Source organism: Dromiciops gliroides, chromosome 2, assembly GCF_019393635.1.
Source record: "Dromiciops gliroides isolate mDroGli1 chromosome 2, mDroGli1.pri, whole genome shotgun sequence".
Taxonomy (NCBI): domain Eukaryota; kingdom Metazoa; phylum Chordata; class Mammalia; order Microbiotheria; family Microbiotheriidae; genus Dromiciops; species Dromiciops gliroides.
In genome coordinates, this window is record NC_057862.1 from 413,572,889 (window position 1) to 413,598,308 (window position 25,420).

Consider the following 25,420-nt stretch of genomic DNA (forward strand, 5'->3'; position numbering starts at 1 on the left):
AAGAACATTTCATCCACCCCTCCCCTCATTTTCAGATAAGAAAACTGAGGACCAGTGAGATTGTGACTTGTCCAAGATAGCATAGGTAGCAAGTGTCCAAAGGTGGGATTTGAACCCAGATCCTCTGACTCCAGAATCAGAGCCCTTTCTACTCTACCATGTTGGTTCATCTCGTTGGACCTCTTTATCCTCTAGAAAAAGAGGGAGTTGGACTGGCTAGTGTCTAGGATCCCTGCTAGTTCTGGTAGACTATAAATCCCTGATCTTTAAAGCCCAGTTCAAGTGGCACTTCTTCTATAAAATCTTCCTGATCCCTCTGCCCTCAATTGAAGCTTTTTGTACATTTATCAAATCTCCACTAGACTATGAGCTTTACAAGGATATTCTAGGTCTCACCCCATTTTGGATGAGACAGTCAATCTAGTCTAGAACTTTGAATTTTTTGTGTCAAATACTTCTTTTGTAGTCTGGGGAAATCTATGGACCCCTCCTCAGAACAATATTTTAAAATGCATAAAATAAATAATAATATAAAAAATAATAAATAACAAATAACAAATTATACAGAATTATAAATGAAACCTTGAAATAGTTATCAAAATATTTTTAAAAAGCAAACTCATAGACCCCAGGACAAGATGCCCTGAGATAGTATTCATAGATAGGAAACACACATTAAAATTTTATTGAATGGGGGCAGCTAGGTGGCACAGTGGATAAAGCAATGGCCCTGGATCCAGGAGGACCTGAGTTCAAATCCAGCCTCAGACACTTGACACTTACTAGCTGTGTGACCCTGGGCAAGTCACTTAACCCCAATTGCCTCACCAAAAAACAAAAAACAAACAAACAAAAAATTATTGAATGGTGAGTGGATCTTTGTATGAAGTATTCTCCCAGTTCATCCACCAAGAAACATTTTCTCCTCAACTTTTTCTTTGTATATTCTTATCTAACCAGTGTCTTAGATAGTTATACCTGCATACAGACACCTTTGAAACACCTAGGCAGTTAGGTAGAAAAAGGTAGAAAAATGTTAGACCTAGCTGTGTGACCTTGGGCGAATAAATTAACCTGTTTGCCTCAGTTTCCTCAACTATAAAATGGAGATAATAATAGCATAAACCTCCCAGGGTTATTATGAGGATCAATTGAGATATTTGTAAAGCACTTAGCACAATGCCTGGCATAGAGTAAATTATATGTAAATGCTCCGATGTAAGTAGTGGTGGTCATAGTCGTAGTAGATTTAATGCTGTTCTCCTTGCATTCTCCCTTATGGAATGGCTCCTCAAGCTGAAGGAATAAATGTTTATCCCTGGTAAAGGCCAGCACATTTTTAGTATCAAAATCTTTCCTAGATACAGTTAAATATTTCTTAGTTCTTTTGCTGATCCATCCTTCATTATAATATAAGCTCTTTTAGAAGTGGGAATCATTTCATTCTTTGCCTTTGTTTCCCCAGTGCCTAACCAAGTGCCTGACACATAGGAGGTGCTTAACAAATGCTTGCTAATTGATCTATTTCCAAAATTCAGCCTATATAAGGTACTCCTACCTTATTTACCGTCATTAGTTAGAACCTCACAAGTTATTCCCTTTGTATTTATGAATCCGGAATTGTTTGAATTCCTGGTGCCCCAAGTATAATTTTCAAAGGCTAACGCCAACAATCCCAAATATCCTTTGGCTATGCAAACTCTACCTCTCTCTGACCCCTGAAGGGTATTATAAGAAAAAGTGTTCTGTAATCCTTAAAGTCCTATGTAAAAGTGAGTTTTATTGTTGTTACCTGAGGACGCTGGGACAGTTTCTGGGACTACTTGTGCAGAAGTTGGTCCTCTGGCTTGGAGCTATCAAGGTAGGTTTCATGGTCTTTTCTGATGGGACTGTTAGTTCTGGCATCAGGCCCTCCAGAGGTCAGTCATTCCTCTGAATTTTTTTTTCCAGCTCAGACACCTAACCTGAATTTCAGTGGAAATGGACTATCCTAACATGTCCATGTCAATGTTGGTCATATCCTCTGGTTCCTGAGATATGTGGGCTAAACCCTAGACCACATAGTGTGTGTGATCAAATGACACAAGGCCTTTGATGCAAGTGTTACAAAAGTGGTCAGCACAGCCTTGTTTTGTGAGCATCTAGCACTCTAGGGCCCTGAGTGTCAGAGACTGATCTAGTAGAAGAGGGGAGATTAGACATGGAACAATTAGGAGATTGGAGAGGTAACATTTTACCATTAAAGGAATAGACAAGCTCAAAGCTCTTGGTCATACTTCAGCTATGGGAAGACTAGCCTTCCATCTGAGAGTGATGAGGACACCGTTGGTCATTGGCCACAGATAGCCCTGGTGGCCCATTTCTGCAATGGAAACACTGCATTTGAAGAGCTGGCGTCATTGAGGGTCCTTAGCTACCTCTCTAGACTTGACTGAAATATATACCCAATTACTTAGATCTCAGTGAAGCTCACAGAAGCTGCGAATAGCCTTCTTATGGTAAAAACTTCCACTCCAAAGGAAGGGGTGGAGCCATTTCCTAAGAACCAGGTCCCGTAGGCCCTCTCATTTAAAATGCCCTGGAGTCTCTCCAAGCGACTTACCAATTAACACCTGGGTACCTCATGAAGTTTTTAAGTCCTTGGTTCAATTTTTTCCCCATTTGTCTGAGACTTAGAAGCAATAAATGTTTTCAGGACCTACCATTCACAGATGATTTGCTGTTGCCTTTTAGATCAGCCAGAGAAAAAGAACAGAGAAAAGAAAACAGTTTCTTGCCACATTGAGCTTCCTCACAGAAATAATTGCTAATATTGACAGGGCACCATTATAAATAAGCTCACGGCACTGTCACAGCCCCGTCTCTTTCTGAGAGTATCTCGGCACCGGAGCCTAGAAAAAGCTCTTGGATTGCTAACAAGTTCTCTGCATATTTTTAAATGCACATGTATTTAGGCACCTCTCCTTTCTTGTTACACTACACGGGCAGGTATGGGCTTACATATATCTCTAATAGAGAAAGAACAATAGAAGTTGAGGGGGGGGGATGCTGAATTTAAATAAATATTTAATTCATGAAAATTATCTTATATGTTTTAAAATGCTATTTAAGGCTATTTTTATTCTCCAGAAAGCGCTTATTATAGGTAAATTACACGTTTTACTACCCGAGCGTTAGGCTTGCCATTAGTACAAATTTAAGGCACTACAAAGGCCAGTAGATAATGTTAATTTCAAATACAGAAACTAAATATATTTTGCACCTTTTTATGACTCATTTTCTTTTACATTTTATCGACTACTTTTTATCTTAACTGTATGTCTTTACATGCTGCAATCATAATGCCCTGTAATGGTATTAATATTTTATAGAATCTGTATTTATAGTTCTTTATTTAGAAACAATGCAGTCGGTCTGCAGATCTTAGAATCCTTCTGGAACGGGGCCCTCCAAATAATGATAAATTACTTGTGCAGTATGCCATTTGCTAATTATATCCATGATTTACTGCAGAGCAAGACTTAAATCATTCATTTCAGTCTTGCGTAACAGTGCCATAAAATTTTTAGGTTTAAAAATGGTTTCCATGTGTATAATTTAAACAAATTTCAGAGCTATTGTATACACAAAATATTGCAACCATCCATTTGTTACATACTTTGTCTTTTTAAACTTCTACTTTTAATGATCACTGTGGTTGAAATTATTATGCTTAATTTTCATAATCATAGCTTTTAAATCTACAGCAGTTTTCACATGTTAGATAAAGAAAAAGATAGCTAATTGTGTGTAGATAGTATGTCATTCCTGAATAGTCCCAACTGGTACAAAATCATTAAAAAAGCTTAAGACTATGAATTATTCTTCTATTAAAAAACAGTTGTTCTATAACTAATTATTACTTTGAGCTGCTTTGTTTCAAAGAACAAATGTTGATCCTTCCATCCCTGCTCCACACACCAAAATGCAATAAACATATATTTTTTTTTCTTCTTTTATCTCTTGTATTTCAATCTGCAGGTGAGAAACCCTACAAATGTCCCCATTGTGATTATGCTGGTACTCAGTCTGCATCCTTAAAGTACCACTTAGAACGACACCATCGGGAACGACAAAATGGTGCTGGGCCACTCTCTGGGCAGCCTCCAAACCAGGATCATAAGGATGAGACATCAAACAAAGCATCTCTGTTTATCAGGCCGGACATTCTGAGGGGAGCCTTTAAGGGTCTCCCAGGGATTGATTTCAGAGGTGGCACCATGTCTCAGCAATGGACATCAGGAATGCTTTCATCTGGGGACCATTCAGGGCAGGCTGTAGGCATGTCTTCTGAGACTTCTTCAGAGACTCTGAAGGGCTCTGACCTACCTTCCAAAGGTACACACTTTTCTGAGATTGGACGAGCCTATCAGAGCATCGTAGGCAATGGGGTCAACTTCCAGGGCTCTTTGCAGGCCTTCATGGATAGCTTTGTTTTGAGCTCTTTGAAGAAAGAGAAGGAAGTGAAGGACAAAGCCCTATCAGATCCACTTTCCATGAAAGTCCATGGACCAGATGGTGGTGAGGAAAAAAATAGTGGAAAATCCTCCCAGAGGAAATCAGAGAAATCTCAATATGAACCCCTGGATTTGTCTATAAGGCCAGATGCAGCTTCTCTCCCAGGCTCTTCGGTGACTGTTCAAGATAACATTGCATGGCATGGCTGCTTGTTTTGTTCTTTTACGACTTCATCGATGGAATTGATGGCCCTTCATCTCCAGGCCAATCACTTGGGCAAAACTAGACGTAAAGACAGTGCTTTGGTAGCTACAGGAAATGGCAAGGACCAAGCCAGAGAAGTAAACAAAATTGGCTTGCTCCCTTCTACAGTACAATCTAGCAAAGAGGTGGGAATCCCCAATGTGATTAGCCACCTTGACTCTACTTCTGAGAAGATGACCCAAGGTCACAGCAAAGAGACTTTAGGAGAACAAAAGAACTCTGCCTGGTCTGGTCATATGGACCCGCCATTTTGCAACTTTACTTCAGACTTCTACAAACAATTTGGGGTTTACCCAGGAGTCATGGGCTCAGGATCCTCCTGTGCTAACAATGAGCCCGAAGGCAAAGCCCAGCCTGAAGATGACTCAACGATCCTGCTCCCTGAGTCTGTGAACAAAAACGCTACTGACGACCTGTCTGATATTGCCTCATCTGAAGACATGGAATCTTCCAAGGAGGAAAATAATGAAGAGGAGGATATTGAGACAGAACCCGAAATAATGAGCAAACCATTGTCTGTCCTTAACAAGGATAGCGGCAGTGATGGAGGAGATAGCCTCCCCAATACAGTTGCCTCCCAGCCAGCCCAAGGACTTGTCTCACCTTTGCCCCAAACGTCCGAGAAGCAGTGGCATGGCCCAAATCTTCTTCCATCCCATGACACCTCCACAGGGGTGATGAAAGCAGAACAGATCCCAGGGCCCCAGGTCCTGGAGAAGCAGATGAACATGTTGTCAGTCCTAAGAGCCTATAGCTCTGAAGGCTTAGCAGCCTTCAATGGACTTTCGAGTAGCACAGCAAGTAGTGGATGTGTCAAGAGACCAGACTTGTGTGGTAAGTTTTAGAATCCTCTTTCTCGAGTTCCTTTCTCAAAAGATTAGTGCCAAATGGTGCATTAAAAAATTAATAGGGCAAAATGTCCATTAGAAAATTTGGAATTAAACATAGGTAACGCTGTATGTGCAATTTAGACAATCATACAATGAATCCATTTTAAAAAAGACATTTTTGAAATCATACTCTTTTCCTATTTGTGTTATCCAAGTCTAGAGAACCTGTGTGAGGGACATGAAGAAGGGGACCCACAGTATTGACTGCACATGTTTTTAATCCATATTTTGGAGGGGAAAATAGTTTATATAATAAAAAAAGACATGGTAACTTGAAAACTTTTCAGTATTTTCCAATTCTCTGTCAGACTCCTAGGAGAAATCCTCAATCCTTTGCTAAGCCAACCTTGCTTTGTTAAACTTTTCTTCATGTTGACTTAGAAGATACTCAAATCACCTAACACTAACCAAAATCCAGACCAAGTGACTGCCTGGGCCTCTCTCTAATTAGGGACTTAGGATTTAGAGCTTTTATGATTCATTGAGGAAAGCAGAAGGCAGTGGTCTTTAATTATCCAGGGCTTAGATTATTGTCTTTTGGCAGTTCTAACAGGGGCTATATGACGGTGAATTGCCTGATTAGGAGTGTTCCTACAGGTAACTTAAAGGCTGTGATCCTATTTATCCCTGATTATTCCTACATAATCTAGCCTTTAAACAGGCATTGCACATTACACTTACACTTCCTCATAAAGCAGAGTTGGCCCATGGTGGGTCTTTTTTCTTTGTTTTGTTTTTAAACAAAGTTGGAGCCATCTGGATGGATATAAAATTGGGGGGGGGACAGGGTAGTGGAAACAATCTATCCTGCAAGCATAGGTATCCTCAACTCTGAGTGGTTCTATGAAAAACACTTCTCAGACCCCATTCAGTCCCTTTGCAACAACTTGTCCACTCCAAAAAAGTAAAGTCATGGAGGAAAAAGAGAGAATGTTGTAGTGTCTGTAATGTAGAAATGGATTTTAATGGCTTTTTTTTTCTTTTCCTGATTTAAAAAAAATAAAAGGGAATCTCTCCATCAGAGAGAACTGCTGGCCACAGGAGGCTGCTTCCTATCATCAAGTAACAAGCTACAGGAAGCAGTAGTCTGGCTGCATAAATTGAATTGACATATCACTCCTTTTCCTCCTTTTCCTCCTCTTCCCTAATTCACTGAGAACAGAATCGGATAGTCAGATTTTTTTTTGAATTGTCAAAAATCACTAAATGGATTTCTGACAGCTCAAAAAAATATTGACAGTTCCTTATGCCACATGATTCACAAAGCCCCATTAGCCATACCCCCAGATCTATTTTTAACCAAATACAATTCATTACTTTTGAAGTTGTTAAAAAAAAATGTAAAAGGGGGGGAAAGGAAAGAAGTTAAATGGTGCTTCTCAAGAAGAAAAGGAAAAATTGGACTGACTTTTAAGTGTTCTATTTTTTTTTAAAGTTTGGGATCGGGGCTTTTTTTTTAAGTCTATTTTCAGTTCTTTTAACTACCTACATAGGACCATAGTTACTGCCAGGAATCCATGCATCAGAAAAGATCAAAAACTGGCATGTTAGTAAGCTCATTATTATTGAAATGAGCTCATATTACCCCTATTAATTTTTCCATCTTCCTATCAATGCAGCAGGAAGACTGCCTGCCTTTGATGAAGCCCGCCCAATGGTATCCTATTTAACTGGAGGCATGGGGGGCTGGGGAGCACAGCTCAACAACATTAGAGAGTCTGTTCCATTTTGTAAGCTATTTCCACCAAAGCTGCAATGCGAGTCCTCCCTGCTCCCCTCCCAAAATAGCAGCTCACAACTCCCAGCTGACATTTCCTTTGGTATGTACAAAAACAGTTCTTAATCAAGCCCTCAGCCATTGTGGTATAGCAGCCATGATGTGCGCCTGCCCCTCTCCACCAAAAAGAGATGGATGATGCTAAATTTGCAAACTTTATGGAAATAACCTCACTCATTCCATTTCCCCCTCTCCCTCTGTTGTGGATATCATATCCATCTTCTCCTGCCCATATTCCAGGTTCACCTGAAAGTAATCTCTCTCTGTCTCTACTGGATGGGGTGTCTAGCCTGGAGACTTCCTTCCCATTAGCTTGTCTTGTCTCCTTACGCTGTTATCTCCTTATTGGTCCTTCAGGCTTTGTTTTACAGAAGTCCACAGGGAACAAACACAATTGTCTCCATCCCTGTTCTTTAACAAGTTGGAAGTACAGGACATCTGTGAGTACCTGGGAGGAAGAAGTAACAACATAAACAAACCAAAACAGACAAAAACCAGCAGCCTATTTACTCCAACTCTCTTTCTAGTTTGCTTTTCTGGCCTGACTTTGCACGGAACACATTTGATAGTTTTAAGAAGCCAAAACACACACACAAGCTGCTCCTCAACATTCTAATTGGAATTAACATTAGTGCTGTAATTAAATGTCCTTGGGTGGTCATTTGCCTCTACCTCTCAATCCTGACCCTGGCTAGATAGGTATTTCCAATTTATGTCTGTCTAAATCCAACTTCCTTCACATCATAGGTCAAAGTCTAAAATGGTGTCTCTTGCACTCAAATTGGAATGGGGAATTGAAGCTAGGATTGAAATAATTCAAGTGAATCCCCCCATCAGTTTGCACATATAGGACCATGTTTGTATGAGTGAGGTTAGATGTTGTGGTTGTAGTTGTTGTGGGGTTTTTTGTTTTGTTTTGTTTGTCCTAAAGGGAACTTCTGTTTTCTTTGTCTAATAGTGGCATAGAGTCTGCATAGCTAACCTAGTGGAGAAAGGCAAATAAATAGCTCACCAAAAAGTTCATCAGCTCACCTCACATTTGCCAGTCGACCGAGCCTCGTGTTATCCTGAGAATCTGTAATCTGTTACTCATGTTTCAAGCTATATTTTATATTTTAAGCTGAATTTCTCATGCCTGAAGTATTTTTTCCTAGATCTATGATTTCATTGATGTAGGTGTCAACTCCTTCAAACAAAGCAGACCAGTAGTTACTCTGTGATTTAGTCTTAGAGAATTACCTGGTGGCACTAGGGGTTATATGACTTACCTGGGGTCACTCAATTGACAAATGAAAATGTGAAACATGAATTTAGGTTCTGAGGCCCATTCCCTATCATGTCTAACTTTGTTTAAATATTAAATAATATCTTTCAAATATTGGACCTAGGAAGCAATGCTAAATTACATACCTGAATTGCAGAATAGCCCATCCCCCCTAATTATTTCACTAGGAAGAAGGGGGGTGGCAGCATAGTATAGTAGATAAGGACAGATCTTGGAGTCAGGAAGGCCTGTGTGACTATGGGCAAGTCATGTAATCTTCTAATGTCCCATTTGACTCTCTAAAACTATACATTATAGACAAATTGCTGATCTTCACTGGTAAGAGTTCCCCACATTGATTAACCCAGAAGTCCAGAGCAAATAAGAACATTTTTAAAAGAAAAAAATGAAGGAGGAACAAACAAGGGAGAAACAAATTTGATACTTTCATTACCTTAGTGGAGAGTGCACATTTTTTATGGCATTTATATAACCCAGGCTTGAGCCCTGGGTTACTTGTAATAGACAAACCTCAATTTCAAAGAGCTAAAGTATGAGTTTCCAAATATATTATCTTGCCACCCAAGCAACTGCCATGTCAGGTTAGCCTGACAGATATGAGATACCATTGAAGGGTCTGGAGGGACAAATAGCACTATGTGAAGGGGCATTTTGGATGAAGCTGGATGATATAACTTTGTCATGTTAGTATAGGTCAAATTCTCTTACTGGTTAAATCCCATTTTGCTATATCCCACCCCCACAAAATATCAGCTTAATGAAGAGATTTCTAAGTTTCAGCATACAGCTTATTGGCTTTGAATAGCAATCTCTACAAGGGAACTCCAGTATCAACAACAACAAAAAATTTGGAATGTGCCCTTGAAGCTTTCTGTAAGGGGATGTTTGACCTTTACTTAACATTTGGAACAAGACAGAAACCCTAAAGCCTCTTGATAGAGCAGGACCAGTATTGATACAATGGGATGGTGACTTGGCCAGAGGTGTATTTATATGAAGTTAGGGCTAGAAAGAGAACTTGGTTTCCAAATGAGTGGAATTTGGCCCTTTGATGTTCAATATTGTTCATAAATGACTTGAAGGAAGGGTGTGTTTATTAAATGTAAAGATGACCCAGAACGAGGAGGGATAAATAATATGTTGGATTACAGAATCAAGATGAAACAAAGTCTTAGTTTCTAGAGTGAGGGACCATATCTGTATGGCGAAGTTGAATAAGAATTCTCATCAAGTCCTACATTGTGTTAAAAATAAAATACCTTATAAATATAGAATAGGAGAGATCGAGGGAGAAAATAGTTCACATGAAATGAGCTGGGAGTTCAGTGGAATTCAAGCACTATGCAAGTGAACAATATGACACGGCAGTTTAAAACTAATGAAATAATTAGGCTGCACATACAGATGCATAGTGTCAATAATGAGGGAGTCCCATTATATTCTGTCCTATTCAGAGCACATCTGGAATAGTATGCACAGTTCTGGATACCACATTAAGGAATGATATTGAGAAACTCTGCCCCTTTCTAAAGGAAAGTGTGACTGGGGTGGAGGGGAGTCAAGAAACCATGATGTTAACGAACGTTCTTTGAAGGAACATAGGATACTTAGCTTGGAGAAGAGGAAATGTAATTCTGCTATCTTTAAGTATTTGGAGGGCTGTCATGGGGAACACAATTATTAGATTTGTTTTGCATAGTTCCCAGAGCATTGATCTGAAGTTTCAAAGGTAGATGCTGGATTCATGTGAAGAAAGACTTCCTATCCATTAGAGTTGCCCCTAAGTGGAATAAGCTCACTCAGAGGCTGTAAGTTTCTCAGTACTGGATATCAGATGGAAACTGGAAAACAAAACTGTTTGGATGTTATCTAGTGGTCTGTTTAAGTAAGGTAGGAAGTGATGCTCTAAGAGATCCTTTCACAGAGAAAAGACCCCAGAGATACCAAAATTCTTTCATAAACTTCTCTGACACCAAGAGGCTTCGCTGGAGATGCTAGGCTGCCCAGCAGAAGGGAAATATTTAATTGTATGCTCAGAAACAGCTAGATTCAAAGGCTTGGATGAGAAGTGATTGCAGAGCATTGGGTATGTAAACATAGTGGAAAACACACCTTACCAGACAATCCTACTGCCTCCGGATTCTCTGTCTTTGAAGAGAAGCCAGGCAATGACTGGTCCTGAACTTTAGGTAAGGGAGCTTAGCTGGTTACTTAAGGCTTAGGATGGCAACAGTTAGTTCTGTCTCTCTCCTTCCCTGATATTGGACTTTTGTCCTAATGTGACTTAGGTTTTCCCTACAAATATAATGGGCAGGGTTGATGGAAAACCCTTTAGGGCATGTTGAGTAAACAATAGTTTGACTGCAACATTTCTCTTTGGCCCTTAGAATCTCCATTATAAAACCATATTTAAGGATACTGCTCACCTCTCTCTACCTCTTTCCAAGAAATCAAGTTGTCATAGGTCAATATATACATATACATCCTATGTATGTACGCATATATATATATAATATTTCTCTATATACACATGTATATATATGCACATCTGAGCATATGTCTATGTGTATCTATAGATTTATATATATATGTGTATATACATACATATTATATATATCACAATGCCCAGCTTAGATCTGAAAGATAATATGCCATTAGGTAGTATACCAAATTCAGTCCTCAGAAAGACATGGTAAGAAGGTTAGGTTTAATAATTATTGAGGTTAATAACTGCTGAGCACTTTTCTATAAACTGCATACTTTATACTGTTTGAAGAAAATATATTTCTCAAATAGGAAAATTTGAGAAAAATTCCCCAACACCCCCAACAAAAAAGAGCATTTTTCTCTCCAGTGGGAATTCTGAGTTGGAGGAGAATTGGGTTGAAGATAACTGAATGTTATATCATAAGAATTTGGAGGTATGTGTGGAAGTCCTCACTTTGGCTTCCATGGACTAAAAGTATGGGGCAACACATGTCCCTGCAGTTCCCTCAGGGACAGAATGAGCATAGGATTCCACCTGGGGCTTGCATGGGGGAGCAGCAGAAAGAGAACAAGACGGGGCAGTGATGGAAGCAATGAAGTTCCTCCCTACTATATTGAGGGGAAATTTCAAATAAAAGAAGGAAAAATCACAAAAGAGATAGTATATTCCTAGGATACCAGGAGAATTCATCTAGATCTCCCTTTAGGTAGAGTAGATAGACATCTGCATCCTTTAGGCCACCAGATGGCTACTTTAGGGAAGCTATTTCATAGGAACTCAGTGACTTAGAGTTCACAAATCCTTAATGTCAAGAAACATAAGCTTCTATATATTCCTCACACTACAACCAAAAGGCATCATGTCATAGCAGAAAGATTGTTGAGTTAGGAGTCAGGGGTCTAGATTCTTAATGTTCTATCTCTAGTTTAGTATGTGACCTAAAATAGGTGACAACCTCTCTATGAATCAGCTTCCTCATTTCTTTTTTTTACCTTTGTTTCTTCTTTATTTTATTTTAGTTTTTTTATAAAAAAATGTTTAGATAAGATTTCAAATTTCAAATTTTTCTCCCTCCCTCCCCCCTCCCCTAGAGAGCAGGTAATCTGATATATAACATTAAACATATTTCTGCATTAGTCATGTTATACAAGAAGAATCAGATCAAGAAGGAAAAATCTCAAAAAAAGAAAAACAACAGCACCAAAACCAAAAGAGATAGAATGGTCCAAATAGCATCCATATTCCACAGTTTCTTTTTTTTTCTTCACTATACATCGATGTTCATTAGTCTTTCCAGGTTTTTCAGGGATCATCCTGTTTGTCATTTCCTGTAGCACAAGTCCATTCCACTACAATCATATAACACAGCTTTTCCCATCATTCCTCAATTGATGGATATTCCCTTGATTCTCAATTCTTAGCCTCCACCAAGAGTTGCTATAAATATTTTTTGTACAATTTTTCCCCTTTTCTCTTTTTCATGATTACTATTGTTAACTGTTTCCCTTCCATCCTATTCCCTTCCCCATGATATTTATTCTATTATCCGTCTTCTTTCATCCTGTCACTCTTCAAAAGGGATTTGCTTCTGTCTGTCCCCTCCCCCACTCAGCTTCCTCATTTCTAAAATAGGTTTAATAATATTTTGGCTGTTCTCAAAAGGATAGCATGAGAATGAAATGGGAAAGAGAGATATTAAAGCACTTTTTAAAAAAAGAATGGATTTTAATAGTACTAGGTGTCATTGCAGTTTTCAATTTGGATCCTATTGAGTTTCCACTAAATTTCAAAATGAAGCCATCTCTCCAATGTACAGACACCTTCTTGGGTGGGAGGCTAGCACAAGGTAAATCATGTCAGATGGTCTACACATCTCTTAATAATAATAGAATCTTTTCATCTCTGTAGGCACATCACTATAACCATAGGACCACCATGGGATATGTCATGTTTCCTCTTTCAAACTTTTCAACCATAGCATCCCTCAGGCCACATTGTTGATGGCCAGTTCTTGGTCTGAAAAGGTTATCTTTGAAAATGGGTCCTGTCAATTATATTATGATTATACCAAAGTATTAGTATTACATGATAGCAGTTGGCGGCAAGAGGGTGATCTTTACATGCAGTAAAAATACTCCAAGGTAGCTTTTACCAGAAAATGGTAAATTTCTTACTGTAAATTAGAGGCCTCTAGCAGAGATTTGACTATTGTAAGTGAAAGCACTTCAAAAACTGATAAAAGGCTAAGTAAGTATAAGATTCTATCATAGTTTTTGTGGTAAAGTATACCATTATCCATAGAGATGATTCTGGGTTCAAGGATGGTCAAGTAAACATAGGACATTCTAAAGCAGAATATTGGTTGGAATGAGAGGATACAAATCAAAATCAGTTATCTGAGATGTCCCAGGCAAAATCAAACAAATACAACAGAAGTCAATTAAGTCATGGCTTTGGGAGACATCAGAAGTGTCTTTTATTAGACTCTGGCCTTTTCTGAGTGTATGTCAATACCTTGAGAAACAGCATGGTGGATTAAGAGTCAGCCTCAGGAAGGCCCAAGGTCCAATCAAGTCAAGTTTTATCTGTGTGATCTTGGATAAGTCACTTAACCTTTCAATGTCTCCAGAGAACTCTCTAAGCCTATTAATTGCAGAGCAGATGCTAAACTGTAATAATAGAGGGAGCTTCCTCACCAGGTATTCCTTATGCCAATGAAATCACAGATCTAGTAAAAAAAAATAACAATATAATACTTCGACTCATTCTCTTCGTTACATGGGCCTTTTAGAACCATGGTTGTACCAAGTCCGAAACCTTGGTGTGAGGACTTGCTTTTGAATGGGTACCAATCATGAAATCTGCATCTTACAATTTGACCATTAACTCTAATAATAGCTGTCAGTTTCAGGCCCATGCAGTCACTGGGCCTTGAATTTGCACTTTTTGGTCCTGGATTAGCTGCAAATGAGGCAAATGGCTTCTGCCTCAATGTTGAGCGGCTGCTGACTGTTTGGATGTTTGCATTCAAGCACTTTCTCACAAGTCTTGGGATACAGGTGGCATGATGGTAGCACCTGACCCTTCCTCTTTAGCCAGCAGCCTTACCAAAGGTTGCACCTTCTTTTCCTTTCTCATGCTCATGGGGATCAGCAAAGATGGCTTTCTCTTGACTTGTTCCCCTGTCAAGATGCTCAGCTCTGGGCAAATTTCCATTTCCTTCCCCTCAATCGTTTATTTTTTTACCCCCATCGAGGTGGAGGCAGTGCCATTTGTTTAGTGACATTAAACCAAACTCCTATGGCATTTTTTTCTCTTCCTCCTCCTCGATTATTATTATTGTTTTTTAATTAAAAGGGAATGCCACTGGTGTGATGTCGTTTGCACCACAGGATAACAGGACTGTTGTGTGAATCTCATTGTGTTTGCCAAATGGTCCACCAGTCATTTCAGAACAAACAAATGGATGGTGGCTGTAAGTCTGCAAACACTGGTGACATTTAGCCGTGTTTATGTTCCTTTCTTTTTGCTGCATATTTTTGGCTCAAAAAGCTATCTGAACCCACAGAGCTTCCTAAGCTGAAACAAAGTCTATATAGCTTTAACTGGGGGAGCTGAGTCCTTGAATTCCATCATACCTTCCCACCTAGTAATCAGTCAAGGTTATGGCAGAGGAAGGGCAACCCTGTCAGTGCGTAGGCTCTCTTGGTTTTTAAACAGCATGCCTTGAAGAGGAGGGAGGACAGGTGTGTTAGAACTCATTGAGAGAATGCTGACTCTTAGCCTAGTCCAGCTCTCCCGTGTCCATGAGAAAAGATATTTCCTTAGTTCCAATAGGGTTGCTTGTCCTTTCTCTCCTTTGTAACTGGTTGTTTTTTGTTTTTGTTTTTTAGTCTTTGCCAACTCCAAATGATGATTTGAATCGAGAGCCCTCTAGATATATGCCGAGTCTTAACTGCTGAAAGATACATTTTTTCCCAGACACTATTTGTAAAGCCCAGGTTTCATATAAACAGTAATTATCTGCTATTACTTGGATCTGATAGACAGTACCTCTATATCTAATTATCAACCTGCTCTAATAATTCAGCCCATTCTTGCTTTAGCCAGGAATTGAAGGACCAAATTTATAAATATTGCTTTATCATCTCTTACATTAAACAATGAGAAATTGTGGTGTTAGCATAGCTCTCAAATGTATTTAGTCAGGAATTATTTCAGGATTGTTTAATAAATCTGCCCATTTTCTTGCAGGTAAGTGACCCCCAGTTCTATTCGGTATATCTGGAGTTGCTATTGCCCTCCCATTCTCCTCGATGATTACCTGCAGCTTGTTAATTATGTAAAGCCAAGAGAAGAATGTATACACATATGTGTGTTTAATAAATAATGACTATTGGCACAGGTATGTGTATACACAAGGCACACCAACCTACAATATCTATAACAAATAACCACGGATGGCTAAAAATACTGGCCCATATGTTCATCTATTAGTCATGGATTTTGAAGGCTTAGTCACTCAAATTTGAGGGAAAATTCTCAGTAAAAATTTAGGTCCCTAGGGACAAATACTTGTGAAATGGAGCCCCCCACCCCATCTTGCTGTTTACATGTCCATTCATCTGTGGGAAAACCTGACCTTGGAATACACACACACACACACACACACACACACACACACACACACACACACACACACACACACACACCCCAAACACCCAAATGGCACTATACTGCCTCAGTCATGCATTCCACAAAGATATGCACAACAAGTGTGTTCACGTGCGCGTGTATGTGGGTGTTGCTTGTACATTCACCACAGGCCTCTAAAAATTTGGCCCCAAGATTTTTTTTTTCTGCTGCTGCTTGAGTGTCTAATTGTCCTGTATTTTGTAACTCTTTAGAAGAATACAGAAAAGTGCAGTCTTTATCTTTCTTCATATTCTTTAAGCAGTAATATTGCTAGTTTAATATTGTGTCAGGTCCTAATATGAACCAGGAGGAGATGACAGTAGAATTCAGTGAACAGCACCTTGACATCCACAATTTTAAAATGGTGATTGAAGCGAACTGTGTAAACTTGTACTGGGTTATCGTGTGCTTTGGAATAGAGTATTGTTGAAGTAATTAGAAAATATATTAAGGTTTTCCTGGTAATGAAGGCATGTAAGTTATAATAATTGTAGCTTTCTGAATAAGTGTCAAAATATATCTTTAAATGTGCTGTACGTGGAGTTACAAGTTAGGTCACCTATGAATGGAATGTAAAACAATGCAAAAACTGCTTCAATAACTTATCTTGGTATTGCTAATAAAAAAAAGCTGTGAAACATTAGTGTAGTTTGGAGTCATTATGTTAATTCATTCCACAACCGACCCTTCCCCCTCCCTCTTCTGTGGAAGCCTTCACAGGACCTTTGGCCAATGATTTTTCATAACAGTCCTCAGACCAAGCAGCCTATGGTGCAACTGGTTGCATTTTTTCCATTTATCTATAAACACATCCCTATAACGAACTGCTCATGAAAAAGCAAATATCAACTGTTCTCCTGATTTGAGAAGACTTTGTACTCAATGGGAGTATCTGTGTGTATGAACACGTGTGAGTGCATGTGTGTGTGCATGTGTGAGTTCAGGTTTATCTCTGTGCCTTTCAGGGATGTGTCATGAACCATCTCTATCATACAGGCTCATGTGAAAAGCCGACCCTGGAAATGTGGTACACTTAGGCAATGAGAAAGCAGGGCCTTCCCAGTATTGCTATCAAAGTCCCCTATAAAATGTGCAGAAGCAGAACCATAGCTCGCAATTCTGACTCCTGAGGCCAGGGCAAACAAAAAAAAAATCACACACTAGAAGTAATTTTTATTTCAAATTTATTTGAGCTTAAAGAGGAGGGGAGAGATCCTGGTACATAAGACCTTGTAAGGGGGAGCTATGGATACAAGATCACCAACTTCCATTGGACAGAAATGCCAGGACACCTGGGGCTTTCAGGGAGTGAAGGTGTGTAGCAATTCACCTGGAATTTCACCACTGGGTATAAGAAGGGTACAATCTGGCAGTTTCCTATTTTAACTAATTATTTTTGTGAACTCAGATCCTCAGATCAGTTGTTTATATAGCTGACTAACTGTGAGTACTGTCAGTGTGCCTCTGTTGTTGCCCCGAAACAAAGCTCTGTTTGTCTAGCCCTAGTTACATATCTGGGCCAACCAGGCTGTACAAGTAAGATCTTCTTATAACAAACCTTGTGGGGAAAAAAAAGTTCTTATAGTTTTAAAATTTGGGATGGTGAGATTATTGAACCATTGGTTGGAGCTTGGGAAGCACATTGTTGTGCCCATGTTTATGATAATGAGATTGGCCTGCCACCCTAAAATTTTGGGGAGATTTTTTTTTTTACTATAAACCAAATTATCTTAATTGAGTTTCTCCTGATTTCCAGCCTGGAGAAAAGAATAGTTTATACCTGTTCTTTCTCTCTTTTGCTTTTATCTCAAATTCTGCCCCTTGCCAGATAATAGCTGCTTCTGAGAAAAAGTGCTCATACTTCTACTGTGGAAATTTTAAGTACTGAGGCTACCTCCCCACCCCTACCTACGTGCCTAAATACCTACCTACTAGAGAGCTGACAGAACAAGGAGGGGCAGCAGAAACATAGTGGAATCCATTTCCCAGTGACAAATTTCTATTAAAATTGTCAGTTTGAATAACCTGTCAGTACTTTTTATTAATTCCACCTAAACTCCATGAGTCAGGGCCTGACATTTCAGTGTTCTGTGTCACACTGGGAAAAAGCTGTAGTTCAGGCATGGAACAATTACATTGCTGTTGACTAGTTGAAAAATCCCCCATGGTATTTGTGATAAAACTGTTACAGTGATCCAGACCTCAAAGACATAAATATTGGATTGCATGGCCCCTTTCCCACCTCTCATCTCCTGATTGGGGATAAATTCTACAAGACTTGAGTCAAATTGGGCACCAACAGTCATCCTCTTCAAAGTATAGATTTTTTAATCTTCAATAGTAAAGGGGGATATGCAAACCTAAGCATCACGGGAGGAAAATATCCCCTTCAGCGTGCTGCGGAAAGTGTGAATGAGCTGAACATTTCCATGAAGGGTAAAGTCATAGGCATCTTAACAGCATGACCCAGGTCCATAACATTACATCCCAAATTGCAATTAGAAAATTACCTTGGCATCACTAGGGTTGCTGTGAGCTGTTTTAGCACTTACCTGAGGACTCCACTCAGATTCTCCAAGAACTTCTGCTCATGGGAGAGCATGATTCTCATTTATATTTACAAACACTTGATTCCCGTTCTTGGGTGATTATATCCATATGAGCAAAGAGAGGGAAGTAGTGCTGATGAGAGAGTGTATTCAGGTGAAGGCTTTTAAGCCTCTGTTCTCTTCTTCTTTTGCTGAAGATCACCAACATAGTCAAGTTAAGACAAGAAGCATTTATTAAATACCAAGAATATGCTAGGTGTGGTGCTAAGCACTGGGGACACAAAGAAAGGCAAAAGACAAACCCTATGTTCAAGGAGCTCACAGTTTAATATGGAAAACAAAATGCAAACAACTTTGTCCAAACGAGAGAGAGAGAGAGAGAGAGAGAGAGAGAGAGAGAGAGAGAGAGAGAGAGAGAGAGGATAGATGGATGCATGGATGCATGGATGCATGGATGCATGGATGCATGGATGCATGGATGCATGGATTAGATAGACAGATGGATGGATGCATGTATGCATGTATGGCTGGACGAATGGATGGATAGATGGACTAGATATACAGATGGAAGGATGGACAGACAGAGACAGATGGTTGGATGGATGGATTAGATAGATAGATAGATAGATAGATAGATAGATAGATAGATAGATAGATAGATAGATAGATAGATAGATAGATAGATAGATAGATAGATAGATAGATAGATAGATAGATGGATGGATTGATAGAGAGATAGAGGGATAGAAGGATAAATTGATATATGGGTAGATAAGTAGATAGATAAATAGAAAAAGATGCATATATGTAAATTGTGCATATACATATATATCTATAATAAATTGGAAATAATCATGGATGGAAGGCACTAAGATTAAAGTGGATTGGGGAAGGAAGGCTTCTTGTGAATGGTGGTACTTTAGCTGAGACTTGAAGGAAGCCAAGGAAGCTAGGTGGTGGGTGTGAGGAGGGACAGTGCCTGAATTCAGGAGAGGAGCCGCAAGGAGGCTAGCATCCCTGAATCACAGACTATGTGAAGGGGAGTGAGATGTAAGAAGAATGAAAAGGAAGGAGGACACCAGGCTATGAAGAGCTTTAAAAACCAAATAGACAAGGCATCAGACCTTTGTACCTGCCCCCAGAATGACATACTGATTCTACTAGTGTGAGGAACTAAAACGCCCCAGTCTTAATTAAGAAGTGCACCATGGCGCTGTCACCCAGTCATCCACCTGCCAGCATAATGGGGCTGTCAGGACCCCCAAGGAGAGGGATTAAAGGAAAGGAGGGTACGGCTGTCCTCTCAGTGCCATGCATGACTTATTTCCCCACTTCTGATGGGTTGGGGGTGGAATCAGGAAGAAGAAACAGAAATCATTTTCACTGGGCCCTCCTGAGGGCCAGTTTAAGCCCTGACAAATTGCCTTCATGTTCCACTGCTCATGGTCGGACACTTTCCTGATCATTTAGCTCAGCCTCAAAGCTCAACTTTTCACACTCCCATTGACCTTAGGTGCCATTAAAAGGCCTGCCCCTTGGCTCCCAATGAGGGGCTACTGGCTTTCTAGGGTAAAGACAACCCCTCAAACATATTCTATGTGAAATAAGTTAAAGGAAACACCCACCAGAAAAAAAAATGTTTTTTCCACCCATTCCTTTTGACAGGCATAAAGCCTCTCCAGAGTCATAAACTGTCGTCTGAGCTATTCTCTCTCCCTTCTTCAAGAACATATAATCCCTCTGATAGCATCTCCCAGCCAGGAAATTCAGGAAATGTTCAGAAGGCAGAAATACAATGGAGTCATTCTCAGGAGGCAACTTCTCAAACTTAGATGAGACTATAGTGGATTCTCATCTTCCTAATTTTATGAAGCCAGCACCAACCACTTCCTATACTTTTTCCTCCATCTGTACCCTACTCCCTAACTTCTTAGACTCTCTTTCTTACATATGTACACACCCCCAGGGAAACCAATTCCCTTCTCAGTGGTTGTGCTGCCTAGGAATCTTTCTGTCTTCTATATGAAAAAGAGGTATTTTTTTTCAGTCCTCAGTGGAATTGACTTCATTTTGGCTACATTGCATGGGAAAAGGAAAATCTATTCCCTATTAGCCAGTATTCCTTAGCCTGCCCACAACTCCCCATCATCCCTGCCCTCGATTGGCCAAATGACAATCTACTTCCTGTGCTACCTTTATAGCTGAATGTCCATTGTGCCTACTAGGGCATTTTTTCCCTATGGGGCCTCCACCTTGGGGACCTTGGTGGCATATTTTGTGCTCTTTGTAAGCACAGACTGTCCACTGGTTTAAGCCTTGATGAACTGCCACATTTCTTGTTCCACTGCTCATGGTTGAGTGAGGCCTCAACCGAAGCGGAGAAAAGATCCATGTTGTAGACCGGAGAGAAGTCTCGGGGAGGAGGTGTCTGTGGCTTATGAGGAAAGTCAAGAAATGTGGGGCATTGCACTCTGGAGCTAATGGTAAGAGAGGCTTCTTTCAAACCATTTATTCATTTAACTATGTTGGGAAATATTTCTGCTTTGATGAAATTTAGGTTGTTTCAGAGGGGAGAATGGAGAGTAAATGTTGATGATACCAAACTTTGGGAAATGATTATTGCTCATGCATAGTCACTTCTTTTCAAGGAAATTCCCCAATGATTAAATTATACCTTGAAATATGCAGCCGTGCATTGGCAATCATGCCTCTGTCACATGTAAAAAATGCTATGCGTTTTTGAGGTGGAAGTAGGGAAGTCAGCACAGCTATTTCATCACCAAAAAAAAATGCTCATCTGTACAGTTGTCCAAATATATGCATCTAATGGTGTCTCCCAATTCCCAAGTTATGTAGATATTGAATTTTATTTTTCTACATCTGTCTTTGTCAAATGATTAGGGTCTGTTCATGGTTATCCACAATAATGGAGAAACGCAATGGAGTGGATAATCCAAAATCATGATTAATACTCAAAATTATCTATCATTGGCTTTGGAATGCATTATTTAATTCCTCACCAGCAAACCTCCTACCCCAACCCCCACCCCAAAGATTTGCTCTCCTATTTATGTTAGGCTTAGTCATACATTAAAATTAGGGGGGTTTTGTTGTTGTTTTCAGGGCATGCAATCAACTGATAATAGGAGCTGACCATCAAATTGGAGGGCAGCCAGCATAGGATAAAACTTTTAGTACATAGAAGAATCTGTAGATGGGTAATTGGGGGTTGACTTCATAGGGTTAGCTATTTCTTGTCACATGTCTGTACAATTAAAAAATGATTTACTGGCAATCTATTGATAAGAGAGTTTACTCTTCTCTTTTTCCACAAATTAATATTTCCTTACTACTGGTATTTGACCAGCATGATGACATACATAACATACATACCAATACTACTTATTTTAAATACTTAAAAATGTATTAACTGACAAAGATGTTCAGAAGGTAGAAAGATTGACCATATGGCATCTCAAGATGCTTTGTAGCTCTAGACTCTTGGGACTTCATGAAGAAATCATCCCAGTTGGTTGTAGAATGTAGGATCAGATTTCATTTTTCTTAGGGAATTGGGTTTGGGGTAGTTTGGGACAGTATTATTTGCTGTCCAGTGGAAAACTGAATAATTGTATATGATAAAGAAAATGAAACCAAAATTATAAGAGCAAGTTCAAGATTTTTTTACTTCCTTCAACCCTTTCCTTTCTTCCCCATTAAATGTCCATATCCCTCCTCCTCTCACACAATACAAACGTAAATCATTTTCTTACCACTTTTCCTCCCACAGAACAAACCGTGTTTGCATTGCTTTAAAGTCAAAACGATCAGTCAATTCAGTCAACTGGTCATATCAGTAGGAAAAAGAAATCAATGAACCTATATTATTATATAGGAAAAATTAAATTGATTATTTGACTGACTTATTCACTTTTAACCAGTTATGGTCACAGCCTGAACTAGATAAGACTTTTCTTTGTTAAATTTACTAAATTCCCAGGTTTGCAGAGAGAACAATGGTCATGTTCACTAGAGATTCCCAAGTACTTTTCAGGCATCAATTAGCTAATTAATTATACTGTCTGTGTTTTGAGTCTGTTGTTTTATTCTCAAGCTTTCACTTTTCTTCCTTTAAGAATTGTGGGGGGGGGGGGCAGCTAGGTGGCACGGTGGATAGAGCACCAGCCCTGGATTCAGGAGGACCTGAGTTCAAATCTAGCCTCAGACACTTACACTTACTGGCTGTGTGACCCTGGGCAAGTCACTTACCCCTCATTGCCCCGCCAAAAAAAAAAAAAAAAGAATTTAAGAATTGTGACCAAAATCCAAGGTAATCTTAGAGTTCATGGAGCCATATCAAGCCACATAAAAGCATTTTAAAATCTTCCTTTCAATATTTATGCCCTTTATTGTCTCTGTCCCCCACCTATCCTCATAATTCTCTTCCAGGCCTTATTCTCCAACATCTGAAGTCACCTCCCAACCAGCAGTCCCTCCTCATGATTTCCAGTTCAAGGTGTGATGCCCAATGGCCCTGAATTTATTTCTGGTGTGAGTTTATGTGCATGTGTGTGTGTGTGTGTGTGTGTGTGTGTGTGTGTGTGTGTGTGTGTGTGTAGGTAGTCCTATTCCTAAGCTCAGCTGTCTCAGTGGCCCCAGCTATAAAGTAGGATAACAAGTGACCAACAAGAGAGTGCAATAAACATTATCCTAAAATTTGAAGATGAGCATTATCCTGAAAATAGCTGTCATTGTTTTGGAATAAGACAGCAATTCTATAAAGGCCCAATGCTTTCTAAGACCTAGCCAAGATGGTAGAGAACTTCCCTAATGTATTTTATGGATTAGCTTCTCTCAACGTAGGCTTAGTAGTTGACCAACCCATTCCTTAGTTACTTCTCTGTCTGATGATTCCCCCTTAAAGAACATAGATTTCATGGAAAGCCCTGGGAGAACCTGTCACTGAGAGATTATTCATTGATCATCGTATCCCTTTATATCCAAACAGTGCAATGAAGAAATATGACTGGAAATACTGTGCATCAAGTCATCATTGTTAAAGTTTGGCTCCAATGTCTTCCTTTACCTATTCACTTCCCCATCCTCTTTCTTTTTCTTTTTTTTCCTTTCCTCATTTTCTCCTTCCCCATCTTCTCTTTCTTTCTCTTCTTTTTCCTCCTGATTTTTTTTTCGAAGCAGTATTATTATTGAAGGTTTGGTATTCATGCCAGCAAACTCAATGAAAATCTTATCTCCTAGTGCCTTGCCATATACAGGAGATGCAGTCCTGAAGACTAGTGGAGTATAAATCAGATAGTCCATTATAAATACCATTATACAGTTAACTGTATATCAGTACAAGATGGGAACTTGCCACAGGAATCCCACAATGCATCATTTTGCAAAGCAAAGAATCTTTTTTTTTTTTTTGGCAAATCGAATGATCACCCCTTAAATTAGATATTTTTAACCTTTTTGTGTTCAAGTCCCCTTTGGGCAGTCTAGGGAAGCCTGTGGATATCTTCTGTGAATAATCTTTCTATACATATAAAATAAAACACATAGCATTATCAAGCAAATCAAATATATAGGAATATAAAATATTGAAAGGGAAAAAGTTCTCAAGCCCAGTTTAAGAACTCCTGCCTTAATTTCTTTGTTTTGGACATCTGTTGTTTGTTTTGTTTTGTTTTGTTGTTTTGGTTTCTCATATACTGGATTTGCTTAAGGTAAGGTCACATGCACAAACATCATTTATGGCTTTTTGTGGTAGGAAGAAAAATAGCACGAGCCTTGGAGGGCAGCAAGTCGACATGAGAGGACTTGGGGGTGATGGTACACAAGGCACCCTGCTTTGTCAACCAGCTGTTCGTTGGGATTCAGGTGTGAAGTGAAATAAGTGATGCTGAGAGACCCTTGGATCTCCTAATCAAGTGATCCTCCTCATGGTAGAAATGGGAATTCCCTAGAGAGTTTGTTCTGCTTAATTTGGGATAGTGGTGAAAAGGGACATCCCTGTGGCATTTCTTGTGGTATCAACTTCAACCCCTCCCCCTCATTCTTCTACTTGGAAGGAAATGACATTCAACCTGACAGCAAGCCCAAGGTTGCCGCACCGTTGCTGAGACTCATGATGGGGAGCAAGGCTGTCCACTTGCTGTGGGCAGACACACAGTGCAATCCTTGGGGTGGGAAACTCTCCTAGAATTAAACAGCAGCATTACAACTGACAACCTTATCCTACTTTTGACTGTGCAGGATCCCAATTTTTGACAACCCAGGGAATGGTGTCACTGTTCCAGGCAGCCCAGCTTGGGATACTGTCAAGAAATTGAAAAAAGGAAAGGAGGAGGGCACGGAGGAGAGAGTAGAGAAAAAAGAAAGGGAGAAAAGGAAAAGAAAGGATATTAGAGAAGAGAAAGAAGAGAGAAAAAATATTAAAGGAGAGGATTTATCTGAGAAGCACAGCGGAAGACTGGAGAAAAGTGGACAAAGACAGAGAGAATAGAGCCTGAGAAGGCTCCCTGAGGACTGAGGATGGGGAACTCATTAATCTGATCTGGTCCTCTCCCATTAGAAATGAATGTGTATGTGTTAGTGGGGTGGGGTGTGTGTGTGGAGAGAACCAGAGTGACTGCAGTTAGTAAAATGATCCTGGACTGGGGGCAGGGAAATAGTGAGGGATGGGTGAGGATGAATGAAAGTAAAGCATCAACACCAGCAGGGGTAGCCAAGGTCTGGTGTCTCCAATAGAAACATTCTCCCCCTCTGCTCCCCTACCATTTGTTTCAAGGGGGAAATGCTGCAGCTTAATCAGAATTATTTACAAGATAATGGTCCATTGTTTGCACTAAGACAGATGTTGTCTGTGGGAACTTTGTGTTTTATGCTTTATTCGCTCTTCTGCCTTTGGTGGGTGCAGATGGGCTTGGAGGAATGTGAGTTATTATCCCCTTGGATTGGAAATTTGGAGCT

General features: G+C 39.7%; 1 protein-coding gene across 13 annotated transcripts in view; it reads left to right on the plus strand.

Moving 5' to 3' along the window:
* Positions 1 to 25,420, plus strand: part of ZNF536 (zinc finger protein 536) — a 619,087-nt gene that overhangs the window by 387,402 nt on the left and 206,265 nt on the right. For 10 of the 13 annotated variants that reach the window (XM_043986055.1, XM_043986058.1, XM_043986053.1 and 7 more), the window contains one exon: positions 4,021 to 5,595. In XM_043986055.1, the coding sequence (XP_043841990.1) occupies positions 4,021 to 5,595 (1,575 nt within the window). Of the gene's footprint in view, positions 1 to 4,020; positions 5,607 to 15,094; positions 16,521 to 25,420 lie in introns of those variants that run through there. The other 3 variants (XM_043986064.1, XM_043986066.1, XM_043986065.1) reach the window with 3 other exon arrangements.